Source organism: Chaetodon auriga, chromosome 2 (genome assembly GCF_051107435.1).
Source record: "Chaetodon auriga isolate fChaAug3 chromosome 2, fChaAug3.hap1, whole genome shotgun sequence".
NCBI classification, from domain to species: Eukaryota; Metazoa; Chordata; class Actinopteri; order Chaetodontiformes; family Chaetodontidae; genus Chaetodon; species Chaetodon auriga.
In genome coordinates, this window is record NC_135075.1 from 25542339 (window position 1) to 25562132 (window position 19794).

Genomic DNA, 19794 nt, shown 5'->3' on the forward strand with positions numbered 1-19794 from the left:
ACACTTAAGGCCCTTTGTTTCAAGCCTGCATTTTGATATTTTAAAACAAATGTTTTATTTTTTAGCCATGATTTTCTTGTACTGAACAACCGAAGAGTTGCCATTTCATAACAGAACCAAAAACCGAAATATGAAGTCAACTCATTAGACTCAACATACAGCAATTAAATAGTCTGGAAACACTTTAGAAACCACAAAAAAGTTCACATTTGTGGCCACTTTAAAAGAGAGCAGAAGGTAAAGACAACCTGTCCTTAAATCTCTTAACACCGGCCAACAACAATAAATTAAGCAGCATTCAGAGTGGTAGTTGTTCGTGTCTTGAAAGCAAGTAACAGGAAGACTAATTAGCAGAACAGAGAATAAGGGGAGAACATATCACTGCAACAGACAGGACTGCTTTGGCACAATAGGAAATCAAAGAGGAGAGAGGGCTTTCTTCCGTTTCCTTTTGAATTGATGCAGTTTTTGCCTATCGTCCTCTCCACATTGATGTATAATCACAGAGGAAGAATGTGACCGAATTAGCACATTTAGCAGATCTGCAGGATTTCCCTTCTGGGTACATAATTTGTTCCTGCATGCTATCTTGACAAGTACAGAGTGAGCAGAAACCCAGGGCCAAAGACGAGGGGACTCTACTCTGAGGCATTGCTAGAGTGTCTATGATTCCCTGTAATTAGTATGTTAACTGTCACAGCAACGGATCAGGCCCTACGCAAATGACCTCGCTGTCAAGCGGTGGGCGTGTCTCCTCTGTTTATATAGATATACACAGGCAATGCCCTGCCCTCTACAGGCAAGGAGCGTAATGAGGGGAAAAGGAAAGAGTGAGCGGCGCAAAGCATGTAACTACTATGTAATTACCATGTAAATCATCATACGCAAACTGAACTTACACCCAGTGAACGAATCTCATTAGTGCACCCTGTGAAAACCTGACTCAGCAGTTATAAAACCACCTTGATCCCTTCATTACGGCAGCAAATTAAAAATCCCACATTTTTAGGAAATTAATTAAAAGCTTCGGCATACAGGATGTAATATGACATGACTATATTAGCATGCTGATGCTAACACAGCTTCTTGGGTATTTGCCCTGTTTATTTCAATACACCTCTCTTCATTTCAACACACACACACACACACAGCAGCAACTTTGCTGCCTACCGTGCTGCCTGCACAACCCGTATTGTTGTCCGGGCCAATGAGTGGCAGGGAGAAAAGGCTGGCAAGCACGGCAGCCATTCATAATATAACCGCTCTATGCTCTCATGTTGCCAGCAATATCATCTACTATATAAGAAAACATATCTAATAAGCATCTTTGTGTGAAGCTTCTAGTCTTCACATTCATTTCACAGGTGCTTATGAATGCAGTTCTTGTATCATTGTTTGCTGCTGACAAAGAACTGAAACTGATTGCAGAGGGAGGTCTCACAGCTGCCAGTCGCTCCCTCCTTTTAGCTCGAAAGTACCTTCTAACCATTTCTAGAGTTCAATAAACTTGACTGCTGATGCTACTTTGCCCTCGCAGAGTAGATCCAGATCTACAAAGAAGAAAGCCTGACCTCTGTACACTCCTGGTACATTAGCCAAGATGTTGGAAACTGTCACAACTCCAGCAGAGTTGTTCTCCGAGAATGCCAAAGTTTGACTTCTGCCCTGACCTCAGCGAGAGGTCCTCTTTGATCGGGAGTGTTAAGCAGTCAGAGCTTGTGTGCTGTCACTGTCCCCTGTATCTGTGACAGTGACAAGTTTGCTGTGTCTGGAGTTGGGTTTTCCTGAGCCGAGCTGCGCTGACCAGAGGGGCCAAGTCGTATCAGTTCCAGGGACAGGTCTGCTGTGATCCAGCCTCACACAGAGAAATTAGATTGACACTTCCTCCTGCATTCTCATATTCTGCATGCCAAAAGCTTGTCTGCCCCGTCTGAACCCAGAGGATGAACAGCAGTGGTCTGCTGTTTTTCTGGAGAGAACGGTGGTGCTGTCTTAAAAGCATCTTTTAAGCGCTTCTAGGAATGGCTCCGTAAGTCACAACTAGATTTGATGCGAGTTGTGTTTCTCTGAGAGTGACGCTGAGTGTAATGCAAAAAACACAGTTCATCAAATAAAAATTGATCAGGAGATATGCTGTACTGAGTTCCACAGTAAATACACCTCTACAGAGAGCAGCTTGCAAAAACCATCAGAAGCAGGTTTACAGAATATGCCAATATGTTAGCATCTGTGGATCCAATACTGCAGACAGCACCTGTTGGTTTTGGTAGCAGTGCTGATGATGCTGATGTCTTCAGCATGAAAACACCAGCATGATGCTTCCTATCTGCCGTGCATTTATTGCTATAAAATGTAGTCTCCAAAACCTAAAAACCAACCATCATGCTGAAAGTCATGTTCTGTTTATGAACCCGCTGCTTTCTAGGTTTAAATCGAGGCAAAGTGGAAATCATGTCCCCTAAATTAAAAGGCTGGTGGGTAGCCACTGATGGCATACTGGCAAAAGATTTGAGCATCATTTGTGGAAATGACGACGAAGCCAAGTAGAGAAACAGATCACAGCACAGTCAGCATTGTTGGTGATCATCGTGATTCATTTGACCCTGACAGTCACAGAAAAGCCTGCATACTGCAGATTATACACAATGTGTAATAAGCAAAGAAAAAGGATCTTGACGAGGGTCAGGTCTGAGAGAGAACGGTGTGCTCTCTCAAACAGTCTCAAGCACATGCGCATCCCACTGTTTGTGTTTTTCTGTTTGCCAGAAGGATATTACTGCAGAGTTAGGAAGGGAGCTGCTACGCCCCGGTGGATCTCTGGTTAGAACGAGCTTTTAATCCATGCTGTGGCGTCTATTCTCGACAAATCAGAGAGGTGGTGGCTGATATCTGCTGCTCTGAAAGGCAGCAAACGACCTTCAAGAAAAACAGAGGGGGAAGCATTGTGTAAGGTGTCAACTGGAAGACTTCACCTCAAAAAATTAGAATAAAAAACATACTGGGGGGTAATAAATCATCAGGGAGGCAAGGAAAGGCCCCTTTTTCACACTGTCCTGTCTGTTTTTAATCCATATTTCATAACATAGAATCTCATCTGTGCTGTGCCACACGCACGCACACACGCACGCACACACACACACACACACACACACACACACAGCACACTGAGCCCTTTCCTTCATCTTGGCTGTAAGAGCTTTGAGTCATTACGTTCGTAAATCAGTCATTCACCAGACACCAGACCATGAGCGTAGCCATGAACACAGTGTATATGCTGTTGCCAGGGAAGGCGCTCAACAAGCTAATTTTCTGTACATGCAGCCACTTTCATGTGGCTCGCTGAATGCACAGTGCTGCTCTCTTATCACTCCATCAGCAGGGAAGATGGATGACACAGCGAATGAGAGGGAAATGCACAACATGACCTCAAAAGCACCAGCCAGTCCGGTAAACAAGCACTGACCCCAGCGACCAGGTACAGTGCAATCTCACCAGATGACAAAGACAGAAAATGACCTTTAACATGTTTAATGGATTTCAAGATCGAATCACACCCACTCCAAAAAGGAAAAAGACATACTTAAGTACATAAATAAATAATTATGATCTGTGTGATCTATGTAAACTTGTGGGGTGTATTAGGGCTGAGATGTGGCCAGGCTTTGCGGTTTTCTGAGCTGAGACACAGAAGCTAATCCTCTCAGAAAAAGAGAAAGGAAGCTAACCCTGATGCAGCCCAAACCCTTTTCCAGTTTGTCATTCCGCACTTCAAAGCATACATGATGAAATCCCCCAAGGTATTATGAGAGCTCTGGCATAGCAGCCTTCCTCAACCCTGTCCTAGCCTAATGCCTCATAAACGGAGTCTGGAAACATGTCCCTTTACTATTTCGAAAGTCTTTGTAGCCTCGGATCTTTAAGAACCTTTTAGAGTAGCAGAGGAAGAGGTGCTTTCCTACTGGAGGAGATATGAGGCATTTGTGAATCATTATGCGGCCTCGGGATTCCTGTCCCCTCACCGTAAAATACTGCATACACGGTATGCGCATGCACCTCTTTGTGAATGTTTAGATGAGGACAAGAACCAGGCATTGGTCTACTTCAGAGCTTTGCTGAATGAACACGTACAGAAAAACAGAGCAGAGGGAAACATGTGTCCTAGATAGAGACAGGCAGATAATTTAAGCCATTCAGCTCCCAATGCACTATGTGACGCCATCAAATGTTGTTTTACAGCTTGCTGAGCTGTCAGATTATTGGGTTTCATAAATGCATCCATTATTAGTTTCCAGGCTTCAGACTAACACAGCCTGCTGGACGGAACTGAAAGAAAGAGCTGAACCTCTGTTCATACAGTCAAACAGGGAGATGAAAGGAACGGTGGTTGTCCGGCTCGGTTAAGTTCTAGACAACACGCTACTGTAGCGTCGACAGTCACAATCCACGCCAACAGAAGGCCTCTGTTAAAGCTTTGAGTGCAAAAAAAGTACATTTTTCACTGCATCTGGGAGAGTCAGCTGACAGTCAACACGAAAGGCCAAGTGTTCACTGAAGACTGCAGCTAACTATTGTTTTCACTGTTGATTTATATTCAGTCTATAAAGTGTCCATCGCAGATGATCAGAGCCTGAGGTGACATCTTCAAATTGCTTATTTTGTCCAACTTGTAACCCAAAACTCTTCAATTGGCATTACATAAACCACGAAAGAGCCACAGTTTGAAAAGATGAAGCAAGCTTTAGTTTAGCATTTTTCCTCCATGATCACTATTGGTGGACAACATATTTGTCAACATATTTGCGCTGGTTTGTTTTGGCGCAGTGCTGAATGCTAGCATCACATCAGTGCACCGAAGACAGACAACAGTCAAAGACTCCGAGCTGATATTTCATCTATTTATCTGAAATAATTAAAGGCGTCAATCCTGTTAAGATCGACACCAGCCACCAACATGCCACTTGAGCAGAAAACGGTATTAATGGTTCCATTTGACAGCTGATTGTACTGTATAGAAATCTGGTTCAGCTGTTACCCTTTCTGCTATAGTGTCTCCTATTAATCCCTTAACCCGACTACCCCACAGCCTCCCATTGGGCCAACTGCCAAATCTGCTCTGTTTCATCTTTCAAAATGGCAGAGAGGGCACCGAAACAGAGCGTGCACCGACTCTTTAAATAACACGGACCATCAGAATGTGGTTTGTCTATTAACCAAGATAGCACCTGATTTGCTGCGAATGTGCGTGTGTGTGTGTGTGTGTGTGCGAATGAGAAAGAGAGAGAGAGGGAGAAAGTGAAAGAGATAAATTGAGAGGACTCAGTCTGCCCCCGCTGTTCTCACTCAGCAGACTTGCGATAAGGTTTATCTCCGGTGCCTAACGAGTTCGCCCAGTAGCCCTCTCCAGCTCCCACCGTGTGGACCGGGGCGCACAGAGCGGCACACAGCCAGCAGTGGGCTGAGCTCCCTGAGGTGACCTGTGCGTGTTGTTCATGCTACGCTGCTTTAGAACTTTATTTTCTGTAGGAAATGGCTTTGGCCCCTTCGGCCACATCTCTTTTAATCTGGGATTTCTTTTTTTTTTTGCCTCCTTTTCTTCATCCTTTCTACTCACTGTAACTCAGACTGCCAAGAGAAGCTGCAAGAGCTGGAGAAAGAGATGCTGCGGAGCTTTGGCACAGAGAGGCGTGTGTGTCCCAGAGGCAGTGGCTGAGGCAAAGATGGAGACACAGAGAGGGAGAGGGGGGCTGCTGCTGAGTTAAGCCCCTAATCATAGTCTGCTCTGCATGAAGGACTTAAAGTCACTCCATTTAATGCTACCTTCTCTTTAGTCAAAAAAGGGAAAGAAATACTACTGCTTACCTCTTCAGCTTTCTGATACCCGGGCCCCCATTCCTATCACATAGCCATTCTTATGATGCACAGAAGTGCACAGCTACAGCATATGGTCAGACACATACAGAGAAATATGCAACTCAAGCACATGCACAGAGGCAGGAAAACACACAACATAAACTTGCACACACAGCAATGCAAGTATAAACGTTTCCCTCTCCGCGATCACCCATTAGCCTTAATAACACGAGCGGCCGTCGCAGCTCTTTAGGGCAACAACATACGTGCTCAATTTGATGGCCCTCAGAAAATAAAGTCACATGAAACAATTTCATGGTGAAGCACATTCGTGACTGACACGGCCGCCGTGCCCTTCGCTGGCGTGCTCAGGTGCTTCATTTGTTTGTGGAGAATATGAGCAGATCCTCAGAGACTGCGGGGTCCCACTAGCTCAAAATATATTAATTGACTTGGCTCCGCTTCCAGCCAGGTGTAACACTTTTGCAGAATACTCCAGAACGTCGGTGAGATCTATGGGGAAATCCCCCCTCCCACCCCCACCGTGTCAAGGCTACACTTTCAGCACTTCCAGCTGCTGTTTTCCGACTCACCTTCCTCTCTCGTCCGCATGGCTAGCAGACTATGGTTGGCGTAAAGGTCTTAATCTAATGTTGGAACATTGATTTATGCTTGGGTGTCCCGCAGCCATTAAGATAATTGCATGATCACTTTATAACATCCTCCCCTGGTGGCCATGGTAATTTGGCTCCCCCCACCTCATACCTTGCTCAGTAAGACCCGTAACCACATTATTGCAATAGAAAATGTGGTTGGAAATATAATATTTCAGCCCCTGCAAATTGATTTCGTACCACTTCTGAAACCCTTTTAGTCTATCTCTCACCTGTGCTGACCATTTGATCTATCGGAGGCTTCTAGGTCTTAACAGCTTGTATTGATCGAAATTCTTCAGCCAGCATCTTGAGGGGATGCTCTCGTGTCACCTTGTAATTTCAACAGCCTAGGTATTTTTGAGTGAGATCATCACTGGGACAATGTATTTTTAGCTGTTAGGGCAAGGCAAGCGGGCTTTGATTGGCTTCAATGGGAAATGACGGTGTTAAATGGCACTATGATCTCCTTCGACAAATTCTTCATTAAAATAAAGATTCCAGGCCCACTGTGGACTAATGGCTGCTTCAGAGGAAGCGTCAGTGAGAGTCAAATCGCTTTGACAGATTGATCCAAAGGAAGGCACTTTGCATCCCGAGTGTAAACACTGCCAGTCTATAAACATTGAACGTGTCAAGATCTAGTACAAATCACGAGCTCAGAAAGATGCCGACGATCTGAAACTTTAAACTGACAGCAACAGGAAGATGAGTGTCATCTCCTCCATTATTTATTCTGAGATACTTCATGAGTTACTAATAGTTACAGTATTAGTGTTGTTGTTAATTAAAGGACACTGATAACAGCAAGCTAAGTTCTTCACTCCTGGGAGGCGCACTGTCATGACATGAGCCAACAGACAGTTCAGTTTTATATTTCTATTGTATGTAATGTAGTTCATTTGGTTTTGAATTTAATTTATTAAACAGAGTTATACATTTACAAGCTTTCATCCAAACTGTGACCAGATATGGTTGAGCACTATGAGGTGTTATACATATGTCAGCTATCAGAGGTTTTTGCCTTATTCCTGACAAATGAATCATCAGGAGTGCTTTTTGCTGTAATAAATGTACGATTTTTGCATAAAGGTGAATAAGTACCTTGATTTGTCGGGTATTTAATTCACAGTGTTATTTACAGATATTCCTTTTTTGTGCAATTATATTATATTCAAGTGGTTTCTCCATTGAATTTACATGTAACTGTATCACGATTTTTTATAACACTGCATGAAATATAAACATGCAATATCAAATTATATGCAGTGCTGTGATTGTTTAGAAGTTATCCATACAGTCCACACCTACAGGCTCAGGTATGGTCTACTAGCTGTGTTGCATTGATCACAAATAGTGAGCGAATCCTGTCATGTCTCGCACCTTTATGTGTGAAAGTGTGTGTGTGTGCTTTAGTATTGCACTGATTTGATTAACACACATGACATGCAAATATGGAGACAATGATATTCAAATGACTTCCCTTTAAAACAGGTCATTGCTGAACGACAGTCAATCTGATTTGGATCTTCTGAAGCTTCAGAACATGCGGTAAATCTAAGAAATGCTCGTCGTGCGGATTTACCTTTCTCTCTGGTGACTTGGTGGCAAAGACAGGCATGTGACAGGCGAGCAGCGGACACCAAAACGGCGCCGTCGTCTTCCCTTCGTCCTCGCCGCACAACCAGCCTGGTGAATTCTCTTCACCTGAAATAAAAGAGAGACTTTTTTTAGTTTGTCTCACGAGGGTGATACAAACTTCATGTTGGTGTAGTTTATCAACTTGTGTTGTTGTTGTACTTATTGACAGCATGCATCTCACCCTCGCAGTTGAGCCCAGCTGTAAACTCTCCTCCAAGCGAGTATGTCAAAACCAAGCAAAATAATCAGAAAGACATCTCGCTACCTCAGGTACAGTATGTAATATGAATGGTGTTATTAGCATGAGAATGTTATAATCAGCCAGAGGCTTATTCCCTGTTGTAGGAGGCGAGGCCAGGTACTGCCAACACAGGGTCTCAACAGTGATTAAATCTGCACTTAATCAACAGTGAGAGTCAGTCCCAGCAGGAAAAATGCAACTGCTTGATTTGACTCGCAGTAATGGATTTGCCTGGTGTATGCGCCATCTCGACGCTTGCAGCTCTGAGCCTTACAGCAGGTGCACCTCTGACAAGGCGCCGGGCAAATCTGCCAAAGTACTCCTATTATGTAATTTTGCAATCATAAATTTCAATTTACGGAAACTAAATTGTGCATGAAATTTAACAGCTTGCTAAAATTTGCTTCCTGGTTTGTTTGCATGTGTTGCCTTGGAATAAGCTGCGTTAAGGTCCAACAGGGTGAGCGTGCGCTTATAGTCAGCAGCAAGGTGAGAACACTGCATTCATTTCTCTATTTTGGTTACACAGATACATCACGTGACACCGCTGTCTGATATTACCCTTTTTTTCCACGGCTTTTGTGCTGCATTTGAATGTTTGTTCAGTGTTTTTTCCCTTTTCGACCCTTTGAGCACAAAGAGTTTCATTCACCTACAATCTCAACACTGGATACATCAAAACATCTGCCAATAATAAAAATATGTGAAATAAAACATGATTAAGCGTGTGTATATTGTCTATATGGCATAATGTAGAGATTTCAATTGTCAGAAGGCATTTTCTTTATGTTAAAGACAGAAATTATTGTGCGATTTCAGTATAATTCATCCATTTAACGACCTCATACCGACTAAAAAAAGTCCTGCTTTGAACAAGGTTACCGTGAAGAATGGGCTCGATAATTATAAGGTTTTAAATCATTCAGTCATTTATATTTACAGTCATCTCAAGTTGTGCAGTGTTCTTTAATAATTCATTTCTGTTCTTTTTTTTTTTTCGTGGGAGGCCTGGCCTGTGGGCCGACGCTCCCTCCTGAGCCCCTGCCAGGATACAGAGAGGTGTGAGGTCACTTATTAAAAGACTTTAATTGAGGGCAGATTGCTGCAGGGTGGGGCAGCAGGTCCGGTGGATTCGTTTACCCCTGAGTAATCATCAACTTTCTTCAGCTAATTATTAGATGAGCATAAATAATGTTCCGTTTGGGCAGGCTGACTTCTCTCGCTGAATTTGTCAGTCAGTAAAATGAATCTACTTGCTAATTTTAAAGAGGGACAGATGTACAGAGAGATGGAAAGACAGACAGAGAGAGCGAGTGGGACACATACAGAAGGACAGAGAGAGAAAGGGAGCATGAGAGAGCACAAATTAGCCTTAACCTTCAGTCTTTGCCACGTCGTAATGATGATGAATAACGGCGAACAAATGACAAGCACTGACTTAAATTGAAAACGGCACCAAATAGGGACACGGAGGCCACTCACCTCAACACGCACACACACGCACACACACACACACACACACACACACACACACACACACACACACACACACACACACACACACACACACACACACACACACACAGTCACTCTCCTTCATTTACAAAATAATTTCATCCTAAACGCAGGAAAACAACACCTGAGAGGTGCTGCTGCGCCGCGCTCGCCCTCTCACTTTTAATATATTTTTGGCTAGTCACGAATTGTGGGAAATAACAAATAACCTGACTTTTATCACATTTAGGCAAGTATGCAGGCTCATCTTCTCCTTGACGTCACAGCATGTAAAGTATTAACAGAAAACAACCTTCTTTAATTTTAGTGACTGTAGGAGATGAAGCTATCACTAAGAAGACATTATTTCATGTGTTTACTGTGTTTCCCCCCTGAGAGTTCTGCCTCATAATACATTCACATCATGTTGGATTTACCATAAATATGACTTACTGACTAAAAGGAAAAAAAAAACATTCATGTCAACCTCCTAATGGTAATTACAAGCAGAAGCCTTGGACATGCATTTTACTGTGGCTCCCAATATATACCAATTAGTGTCAAATTGCAGAAGTGTGTCGACACAAGCAGCAAACGGCAGCAAAGCCACTAAAGCCAGCAGTCGGGTATTATAAAAATCAAAACCATAAGTTTTATTTCTAGTAATAGAGTGAACTGGTTATTATGCATGTCAGCAGTCAGTGAGTCAAATGTAAAGCCTGGTCTGCAAAACACATATGATGAGGATGCTATGAAATATGTATAGTAACATAAACAGAAATAAAACTGGATGTGATAATTTGCTAATCCTTCTAATGACATATTATCAAGTGAAAACAGCACAAAGACAATATATTTAATGTTTGAGCTCATCAGCTTCATTGGTTTTTGTAAATATCTGCTTATTCTGAGTTTGATGCAGCAACATGTTTCACCTGTTTGGATCATTCCACAGGCGATCAGGTTCATTGGTAACGGGGGACAGTGTCATGACTGGGTGTGAAAGGGGCGTCCCGGAAAGGCTCAGTCATTCACAAGTGAGGATGGAGAGAGGCTCACCACTTTGTGAACACATGATTGTATAAAGGAGATTAGCAGATGGGCTCAGGAACACTTTGTAAAGCCATCGTCAGTAAACAGGCTGTTTGCATTCTGTTTTTATTTACATTTTACACAGCGTCACAGCTTTTGGGGAACCAGGGTTGTAAAAAAAAATATTGGCACAATTGTCTATTCACTGCTTCACACTGGTGTCGACATCATCACTGAAGCAATCAATAAGGAAAACTCTGCATTAAATTGATAATAAAAAAACTAACTGTCAAATCAGAGGCATAAAGCAGTGATGCACTCTGGGTCCCACGTTACTCAACATTTATATCAATGAGTTGGCACAAAAACAGAAGTCATGAGCATCACCCGGGCTCACTGTATGGACTAATCATACGACTCTACAGCGAAACAACTGCAGAGACTGGAGAGAGCACAGACACAGACGTCATTTTCCTGTTGCTTGGCTTGGCCATGGGCTCGCCTGGGCGGTCTGACGCTGCAGTAAAGAGTCTAACTGAAAAGACACGCATGCTGAGGCTCACATTAAATTAAACTTGCCAGGATGTAACAGTTCTGTTAGTATGTGCATAGTTGTCTAATTACATGCTCAGCTAGGCCTTTTCTCTCACAGGGAGGAGAGCAATGGGCTTTTACAGGGCCAGCTACCATGTGATTGGGCAGCGAGTGCACAAATTGAACCAATAACAGATGGTTTACTCCAGAGCTATACCCGTATTCTTAGAATTGAAGTTACATCCACTTCTATTTTTGATTTTTAGTGCCTAATAATGAGTGCACAGTACAGAGGACTGCAGACAGCTCGATTAGTGTTTGAAAAAAATAGGATTTAGCAAAAACAACACAGATTTGTGTTTTGGAAGAAACACAAGTACCTTTACAAACTGATGTGAAGCGATCTTTAGTGCATTCATTGTAAGACTAAACAGTAAACTACTAGGTATGATTCAGCTGCACCTGACACCCCCACCAACCTGAGTCAGCTGCAACACCTGAACACCACATTCTGATAAAGAGTGAAAACTAGTTGGCATGAAAGCAAGAAGGTCAAAATAAGTAGGTAAAAATGCTGGATATAGAGATGTCTGTGAAGTCATCCAGGTCGTGGTTATCAAAGGAGGGTTGAATCAAGGGCAACCGGACTTGGTTGTGGAAAGTTGACATGTTTCCCCCCTCATCCGAGAGGCTTCAAGGGGAGTCTCAGGTATTTAACTTCTGCGGTCAAGGCCGTTAAAACCACTTGGGTGTGCCTGCCAGTGTGAACGACAGTCATTAAGTTTGTCACATGAGACCAACGATGAAAAGTTAAATCTCCTGGGACGGGATGAAAGGACAGCATTGTAGGTGGAGGATAAGTGGTGTCGTGGACATCCTCCTCTGTTGAGGGATGGTTTCTCTATTTTTACTTAAATTGCCTCCTTCACTCCTCTCTCAAACCATCCGTCATCCCTGTCCAAAATATGTCCTGTCCTGGAATGAGTGTCCCTTATCTTTCAGGTGGAGGTAAAGTGCTGAGTCCTGGCCTGAGGAGTTGGCCCTCCTTTGTTGAGCCATGTACTTCATCAATGGTTGTTTAGTTTCTCTGATATCCTAAGTCTGTATGTTCCTCACTGCATTGGACTGCATACACTAGATTGCTTTTCTTGTGTTGCGCAGTCCTTTCAGGTCGAACAGTTTCTGTCTCTGAGTGTTTTGCTGGGTTAGAAAAACACAGGGATGTGGAGTTTGTCGAAAATCCTCTTGAGTTTCTCAGATACTCCAGACATGTATGGAATGACGATGTTGTTGTTGTGTTTGTTCTTCTTTTCTTCTCCCCCCGCAGTGCTGGTGTTCTTCCTGGATCTTGTGGCTGTTTGTACAAAGGTCCAGTTAGGGTATCCGCAAGCTTTAAGTGTATCCCTCTGATATCTGTGCTTCATCTCTTGGGCCTGGGCACTTGTTGGTACGCTATCAGCTCGGTGTTATGCTCCAGTGGGTGGTGAGAGTCAAAGAGTAAGCAAGACTCAGCAGTGCTGGATGAGAGGGGAAACGTTTTCAAGTTCCTACAACCAAGTCAAGCTGCCCTAGATTCAACCCTCCTTGGATGGATATACAGAAGAAACTTCCAGCTTCTGCCAGTGTGGTTGCAGTTCTGATGTAAATTTGACCAAACCTTCTGAAGAGACAAAACCTACACATCAACAATTCTGGGATTGCTCTGTCTTGAATAAAAAAAACAACAACAACACAGTCACAATATCCTCCTTCAATAATGAATGGTGTTAAAACATTCTATTTAAAGTCAGTTTGAATGAACACATCTGGGAAACGAGTGGTGCCTGTGGAGGGATACTACTGGATTGGCGAACCATAATTCATAAAACTGGGGTTACAAAATCTAATAATATTATCACAGACTTCAAATGCTTAAATATATAACAGTGCCCCTTGATAGTTCTGCAATTTCTCCGCATGTACAATGAGTCAAACTCATACTCAGCTGAGCAAAGTAGAGCTGAGCTCATTTCCGCATCAATGTCCACCACACATGAAGATCTGGAGGTGATGTAAAACATGACTAACACGATGCTGCAGAGAGAAAATCTTATTACAAGGAAAAACTATTTCCTATGGTAACAGTCTACGATGAGTAAAAAGAAAAAGATCTGTATTGTCGCATTTACCTGTGCTGCAGTTTTTTTATCTACAATATTAACTAAAGGCAATCTCAGTCATTGACGTTCCACAAGCTAAAGGTTAAAGTCAGTTTTATCTACTGTGTACTTGGTCTCAGCTACTGTACAATAACTATGTATAACAACATCATTTGTGAAGGTGTAGGCTCAGAATACTAAGCAGGGAGATTTAGTTTCTCCGTTTTTTTATTCCAATCATGCTTTTGTTTCAAGTCTTTTGCTGATGAAGATTAATTTGCAGAGCATGGCGCTCTATCAACCCCAGTGACACAAAGGGCAAAGATATAAACTAATTAAATACACCAGTGCAATTGATATTTCCCATGGATCAATGCGAGTGTGGGATCTGTTAATTAAATCCGTGATAGTGTTTACTTATCATAAACATTTCCCATGTTTGAGCACAGCGAGATAGGGAGATAATCTTTGCTGTCTGACAGATTAATTTTAGGGCTAAGGGAAAATCCTTCCAGCACATAGAGCGAATGTCTTTTTTGTAAGGGGGGCTTCTATTGAATGTTTATATTAAAAGTGTTATCAAAGGAACTCTTTCCGGCTTCTTTACGGAGTGGACATCACAGCAGCACAAAACAAAAAGTTACACGAGGAACAGCTCGTGTTATTTGACCAGATGCAAAGAGTCAGTCAGCACAGCAACCAAGAAATCTGAATCTCAGGGCTAATGAAAGTAAAGCCCTCGCAGTCTCCCCTAAAGCCCGGGCAGCAGGGTCAATTTTGCATCCCCCTCGCCCTCCCACGCTTGTCTCCTGTGCGGTATACATCGGCACAGCACAGGTTATCGCGCAGTGGATTAAGAAGGCGTGTCAGAGTGTGTGCCAGAACCTCCAAGCTGCACTCCACTCATCTATTGATCCGCATGCAAGGGAAAAAGAGAAAGACCAGCACACTTAGCAGCAGGCAACAGCCCCCTGCCTGCCCTCTGTTCCCTGCAGTGGGGCTGATTGCTTGTCTCAATCATCCTTTCACCCCCCCAAACCATCCCCCTCCTCCCCCTTTACACACACATAGACACACACATAAACACATACTCCCACAACCTTAACATCTCCCTCTCTTTGCCCAGAGTCATTCCTCTGCTTCTGTCTCCAACGGCTCGGCAGCAATCTCTCATGATTTGACAGCCTCTTGTTCTTCTTGTGAGGGCCATCAAAGTCTGCAGCCTTAACCCCGTCTGAAAGGCCTGGGACTGCATGGTAGGAAGCAATTAATTCTGCAGTGAGAAAGTCCATTAATTAGGCAATGCTTCTGGCTATTTCATGAAGACCCTTCAGAAACAGTAGGGCCACTCGGAGAGGCATAAAAAATGCAGTGGCACACCAGGTTATTAATGGACCCCGGGGCTCCTGGTGAAGCACCACTGTGGGGTAATTCTCACTTTCTATTTCAAGGCCTCATAACTACACCACGTGCACTCGCAAAGTGACGAATGCTGTTTACTGGGGATGTGTCTTATCGGGCTTGGCTTCCATATCGTATTATGTGGAGCCTAACTACCAGAGCAGCTTCAAAATCCTGCTAAAGTACAGCAATCTCCACTTAAACCTTTTTAAAAGAAAAACACCACCAACTATGGGCTGCAAAATTTTATGGAAACGCTCAAGGTGCAAAAGCGTTCAGAAAACACATCATAGCATTAACAAGGCATTGTTAACGGGCAATACTGATAGGACTTTAATGCCGCATACAGGAATGTCTCTAAAAGCCACTGATATTCACACATATGGCACAGGGAAGGCCACGAAGTACAGCAGGGGGATACCGCTGTGTTTCCTCTAAATGGAGATAACAGGATAAACACTGGTGTGAAGATGGTCTGGGAAAATGAGTTTCGTGATGTCTAATCACTCACTAAATCATGCATGAGAACATTAGCTATCTGTGGTGTCCACCATTCGGGGACATTTCGGAGCACGGCACCCATTTCAAACTAAACAAGACCATGGTTCGGTGCGTTTGAAATGCTGATTCAACTGTAGGTCTCAGGGCAGACCTGCCTCCGCCTGCAATGACGAGGAAGCCTCGGTGACAGTACACCATCCGTGAAATTAAATCAACAACTCGCTTATTGTAATTACATTTGGTTAAATGGGAAGGCAAAGTGTGGGTGTAATACAATTAACATGTAATTGTCATCCTGACCAGGTTGGTGCTGATCTATTTCCCCAAGGGATTCAATGAAATCCATCACCCCGCCCTCATCTCTACCACTTCTTTTTGACTGAAGGCTTCAATGAGTACCAGCGACTGGTTAAAGGTATGATATCCTGGAATTATACAGTTCTTTGACTTAAAATTACAATTGAGTTATTAACACGGGTATGTTAACGTCGCCATATGTTTAATCTATTCATTTATTTTGAACTAAAATATTTTCAGTTTAAAAGAAGAATTACTGCTTCTAAATTCAACCATACAACCATTTCATTTAAAATCTGTACTTTAAAATGCATAGGCAGCTAAAGACACTGATTGGGTTACAGTTTGAAAAGTGGAGTGTTAAGGCACAGAGACAGAAGGTGGATGTTGTTGTAGTTACGCAGAAGACACACAACTGTACATCTGTGCTGAACCAAGTGATGCTACAGCTTAAGAGACTCCTGCAATAAATAAATGTTCAAGTTAAATGAGGACAAAACTGAAATGCTACTAGTCGGCCCTAAAACAAAAACACAAATGCTGCTTGGGGAAATTAACTCTGTGGATTAAATCTGAGGTTATAAATCTCGGTGTTATCCTAGATTAAGATCTAAGATTCAAGTCCTGCATCAACAAGGTGATGAAAACTGAGCACCTTAGAAACATAGCTGAAGTATGACGATTTCTAAATCAAAAAGATGCTGAAAAACTGATTCTCTCCTTCACTTCTAGCCAGCTCGATTGCTGAAATACTCCTGCCCCAACTTGTTCGAAACGTGTTGCTGCACCAAATTCAGAATGAGCAGATATTTACAAAAATCAACATTATAGAAATTCTTATATTGTTTTCAATTGAGATTCACATTGTGTTTGATTTGTTTTACACTCTTCAGGAATCGGGGTAATACACACACAATGTTTATTAGCATGAACGTAACATGAAGTTCTCTTAAAGTGTCCTCAGGCTAATTATATAAGCAGTACAGCTGGTTATTCATATCAAACAGAACACGAAGTATCATGAAAAACTTGGAACAAGCTCCAACCTCATTATGCAAGAAAAGGAGCTAGAAAAATGAAGGGATGTCTGAACTGAGCACAGGCAGGTCATTCACTTCATGCACTTGAAAAATGTTTTTCCAATCAGTGCATGTAACCAAGCTGCTTTTTCTGTTTGTATATGACCTCCCTGCTCTTATTAGCTAATCATGATTAACATTTCCATTAACCTCAGCTTGTGAGGCGACATGAGATTGCAGATGTAGAAGATTGACACTGTGTGGGCTGTGGACGATGAATATGTAGACAAATTCATACAAGCCATTCGAGAGGGAGGTGAAAGCGAAGGGCCTTGGATGATTGCCTTGAAAGAAACACAGCACAATAGAACTGGGTTTTTTCTGTTCCAATCAACACTATGTCTCTCCATGTATGGCTGTGGTTAGTTAGGACTCCAGGGATTTTAAAACTGCAGCATTATATGATACATAACATGAGAGTTACTACAATTGCTTCTTGGCAAAAGAGAAGAGATAGTGTGAAACAACAAAACCTGCATCTGTACAGCAGAACAACTGTCAAGGAGCGTGACGTCTCCTCTGTGAATCAAAGTGCAAAACATGATAGAAATTCTGTTCTTTGTAAATATGTGATCTCACTCGAACACAAAATACAGATTCATTTGGTGCGAACGCTTCCAGATAATTCAGACATGAAGGAGACACTGAAATTGTTTAAATACTCGCTGTCAATCATTTTAACAAAAGATGAGTGAATCGATATCTGAGCACAACACGTCTTCTAGTTGAGAGATGGTCTTTATTCTCTCTGCAGCCACACTGCACAAACATGAGTCTTGAGCTTGATATATAGAAATCATTTAACGGTTTGATTTCTTGACTGCAGCGGGGGTTTCTCTGTAACGCATCCCCCCCCCTCCTTTACTCCACTTGGCCTAAAAGTCCTCTTCTGTATTTCTCTCTAATTCTTATTTTATTTCATGCCCTTGCTATTTTATTACTTTTCCTTGCGCCTCCAAGCTTGTTCTTACACTTGGCTGCTTGTCATGCTGGCGATGGAGGAATCGAAGCTTATTTTACTGTTGTTCTCATGGTAACTTGCCCTGGACAGTAGTCTTGGCTAAAGGCCTAAAACCTTGCAGCCTTAGATGTGTCAATTCCCCCTGATCAGTGGATGGAACTGAAACTTTTCTCCAAGTCAAAGAAAGGCAAAGATTTCACGTTGATCTTGACACGGAGGAGTATCACGTCTGCGACAAGCGCTCGAGGCTAAAAGGTAGTAGGATAGCATGACAAAGACAGATTGGTGCTGACAGTTGTGCCATTATAGAGTCAGTCAATACGAGGGTGAAAGCAATGTGCAGTATTTACATTTTGATAGCATTTTATCCCCTGTCTTCAGGGTGTTCAGGGTGTGTTTTCCACAGGTGTAAGATCCTAAGAAAGCGAGAAAATTCAATAAATGTTTATTTGTTGTTCTCTTTCCAAGTGAATGCCAAATAAATTAGAATGACATACTTTTGATCCTCCTCTGTTCATTTTATCCTCCTCGACTCGTATTAGATATTCATGGCCTCCATACACACACTGCAGCATGGGGGCTCCTGGTCCGTATGACAGCGATGGATAACTTGCATGATTTGGTTTTGAATATCGCCCATGTCCAAACAGCAGCCATAGGGGAGGGGAGCCGCATGCTATAAGTATGCCCCTGTCCTCATCAGTACGCCTGCTGCGTTGCTGATAAAGGTGTGAGCAACAACGGAAGGCTGGGGATGCTGCGCTTCACTGCAGCCGCAGCATCCTTTGCACTCAGCCTGATGTTTTTGATGCCACTCTGACACAAACCATATACAGCAAGCTCTACAGGAGAGTCTACAGATGTACTGTGTGCTTCACGCACCTGCATGTGAAAGGCAGGCCAGCAGCACAGAGGAAGAATCCCGTGTGTCCTTGTGTGGTATTTTTTTTTTTTTTTTTCAAATCGGAAAGTCCAAGAATAGAACATTGACAAATATATCTCTGGCCACTCATTTAATTGAGTGCCATTTTATCTACCGATAGCCAGTTACTTCCTCTGAAACCTTGAATGCTTCTGTGCTGATGCTCAGAGCAATGGCCTCTGGGACATAAGAAGCCGCGACAATATGATCGGAGCCACACACAAGCGCAGTGTTGAGAGACATGCTGCGTGCACAACAGACCCAGAATAAAGTGTGTGTGACAAGGAAGAGCGCTCAAGGCGACACAGGAAGTAGGAAAGGATGGGTAAAAGAGGACTGGGGTGATGAGTGGGTTGAATATGCGTGCGATCATGGCCAAATAAGCAGATTAATGTCCTCGGTAGTCCCGTGTCTGTTTTTGCCACTGGATGACAGCACGCATTGATGAAGCCCAGAGAGAAGACCTTCCATGCGACAGCGTGGTCAGGCTGCACAGTAGGCTTAGGCCCGGGCAGAGCAAGGCAAGGGTTGGAGGAAAGAGGTTAGGAAGATAAAAAAAGAACTGTGCTGCTCCCTGCTGGGCAGGGTCTGGTCATTCTTTTCCTTCATGAACGCTGACCACTGCTTTGTCCCCACGATCAATGAGACGTCCACAATTTGAAAGAGGGAGACTCAGCGTCACAAATGACTGACAGTGCACAATTTAAGGAATTCAAAGACCTAGTATGGAACCAAAGTCCTCACATGGCAACACAATCCCTCCTGAGCAATGTTTGTTTTCACAATAACTAGATGCTACTTTAGACCAGAAGGTATGAATTCAACATTGTTCAAACAGTTTGTCTCTTACCTCAGCGCGTAAACTTCTGATGACCCAGTTGAGTCCTGTTTTTTCTCTGATTATATAAGCACTAACACCAGTTGTGCACTTAGCCAATAGAAAGTGAAGCAAACACCGATGGTGTGTCTGAGCCTCTGACTTAAAACATTGTTATTACATTTCATTGCATTACATCATCCTGTTTAAATAGAAATGACATCGTAATCCTT

At 42.9% G+C, this 19794-nt stretch overlaps 1 protein-coding gene across 3 annotated transcripts in view; it reads right to left on the bottom strand.

Annotated features, from left to right (window-relative positions):
* arhgef10la (Rho guanine nucleotide exchange factor (GEF) 10-like a) overlaps positions 1-19794 on the bottom strand; it is a 105405-nt gene that overhangs the window by 33022 nt on the left and 52589 nt on the right. For all 3 annotated transcript variants that reach the window (XM_076743138.1, XM_076743146.1, XM_076743154.1), the window contains one exon: positions 8089-8210. In XM_076743138.1, coding sequence (XP_076599253.1) covers positions 8089-8210 — 122 coding nt within the window. The remainder of the gene's footprint in view (positions 1-8088; positions 8211-19794) is intronic.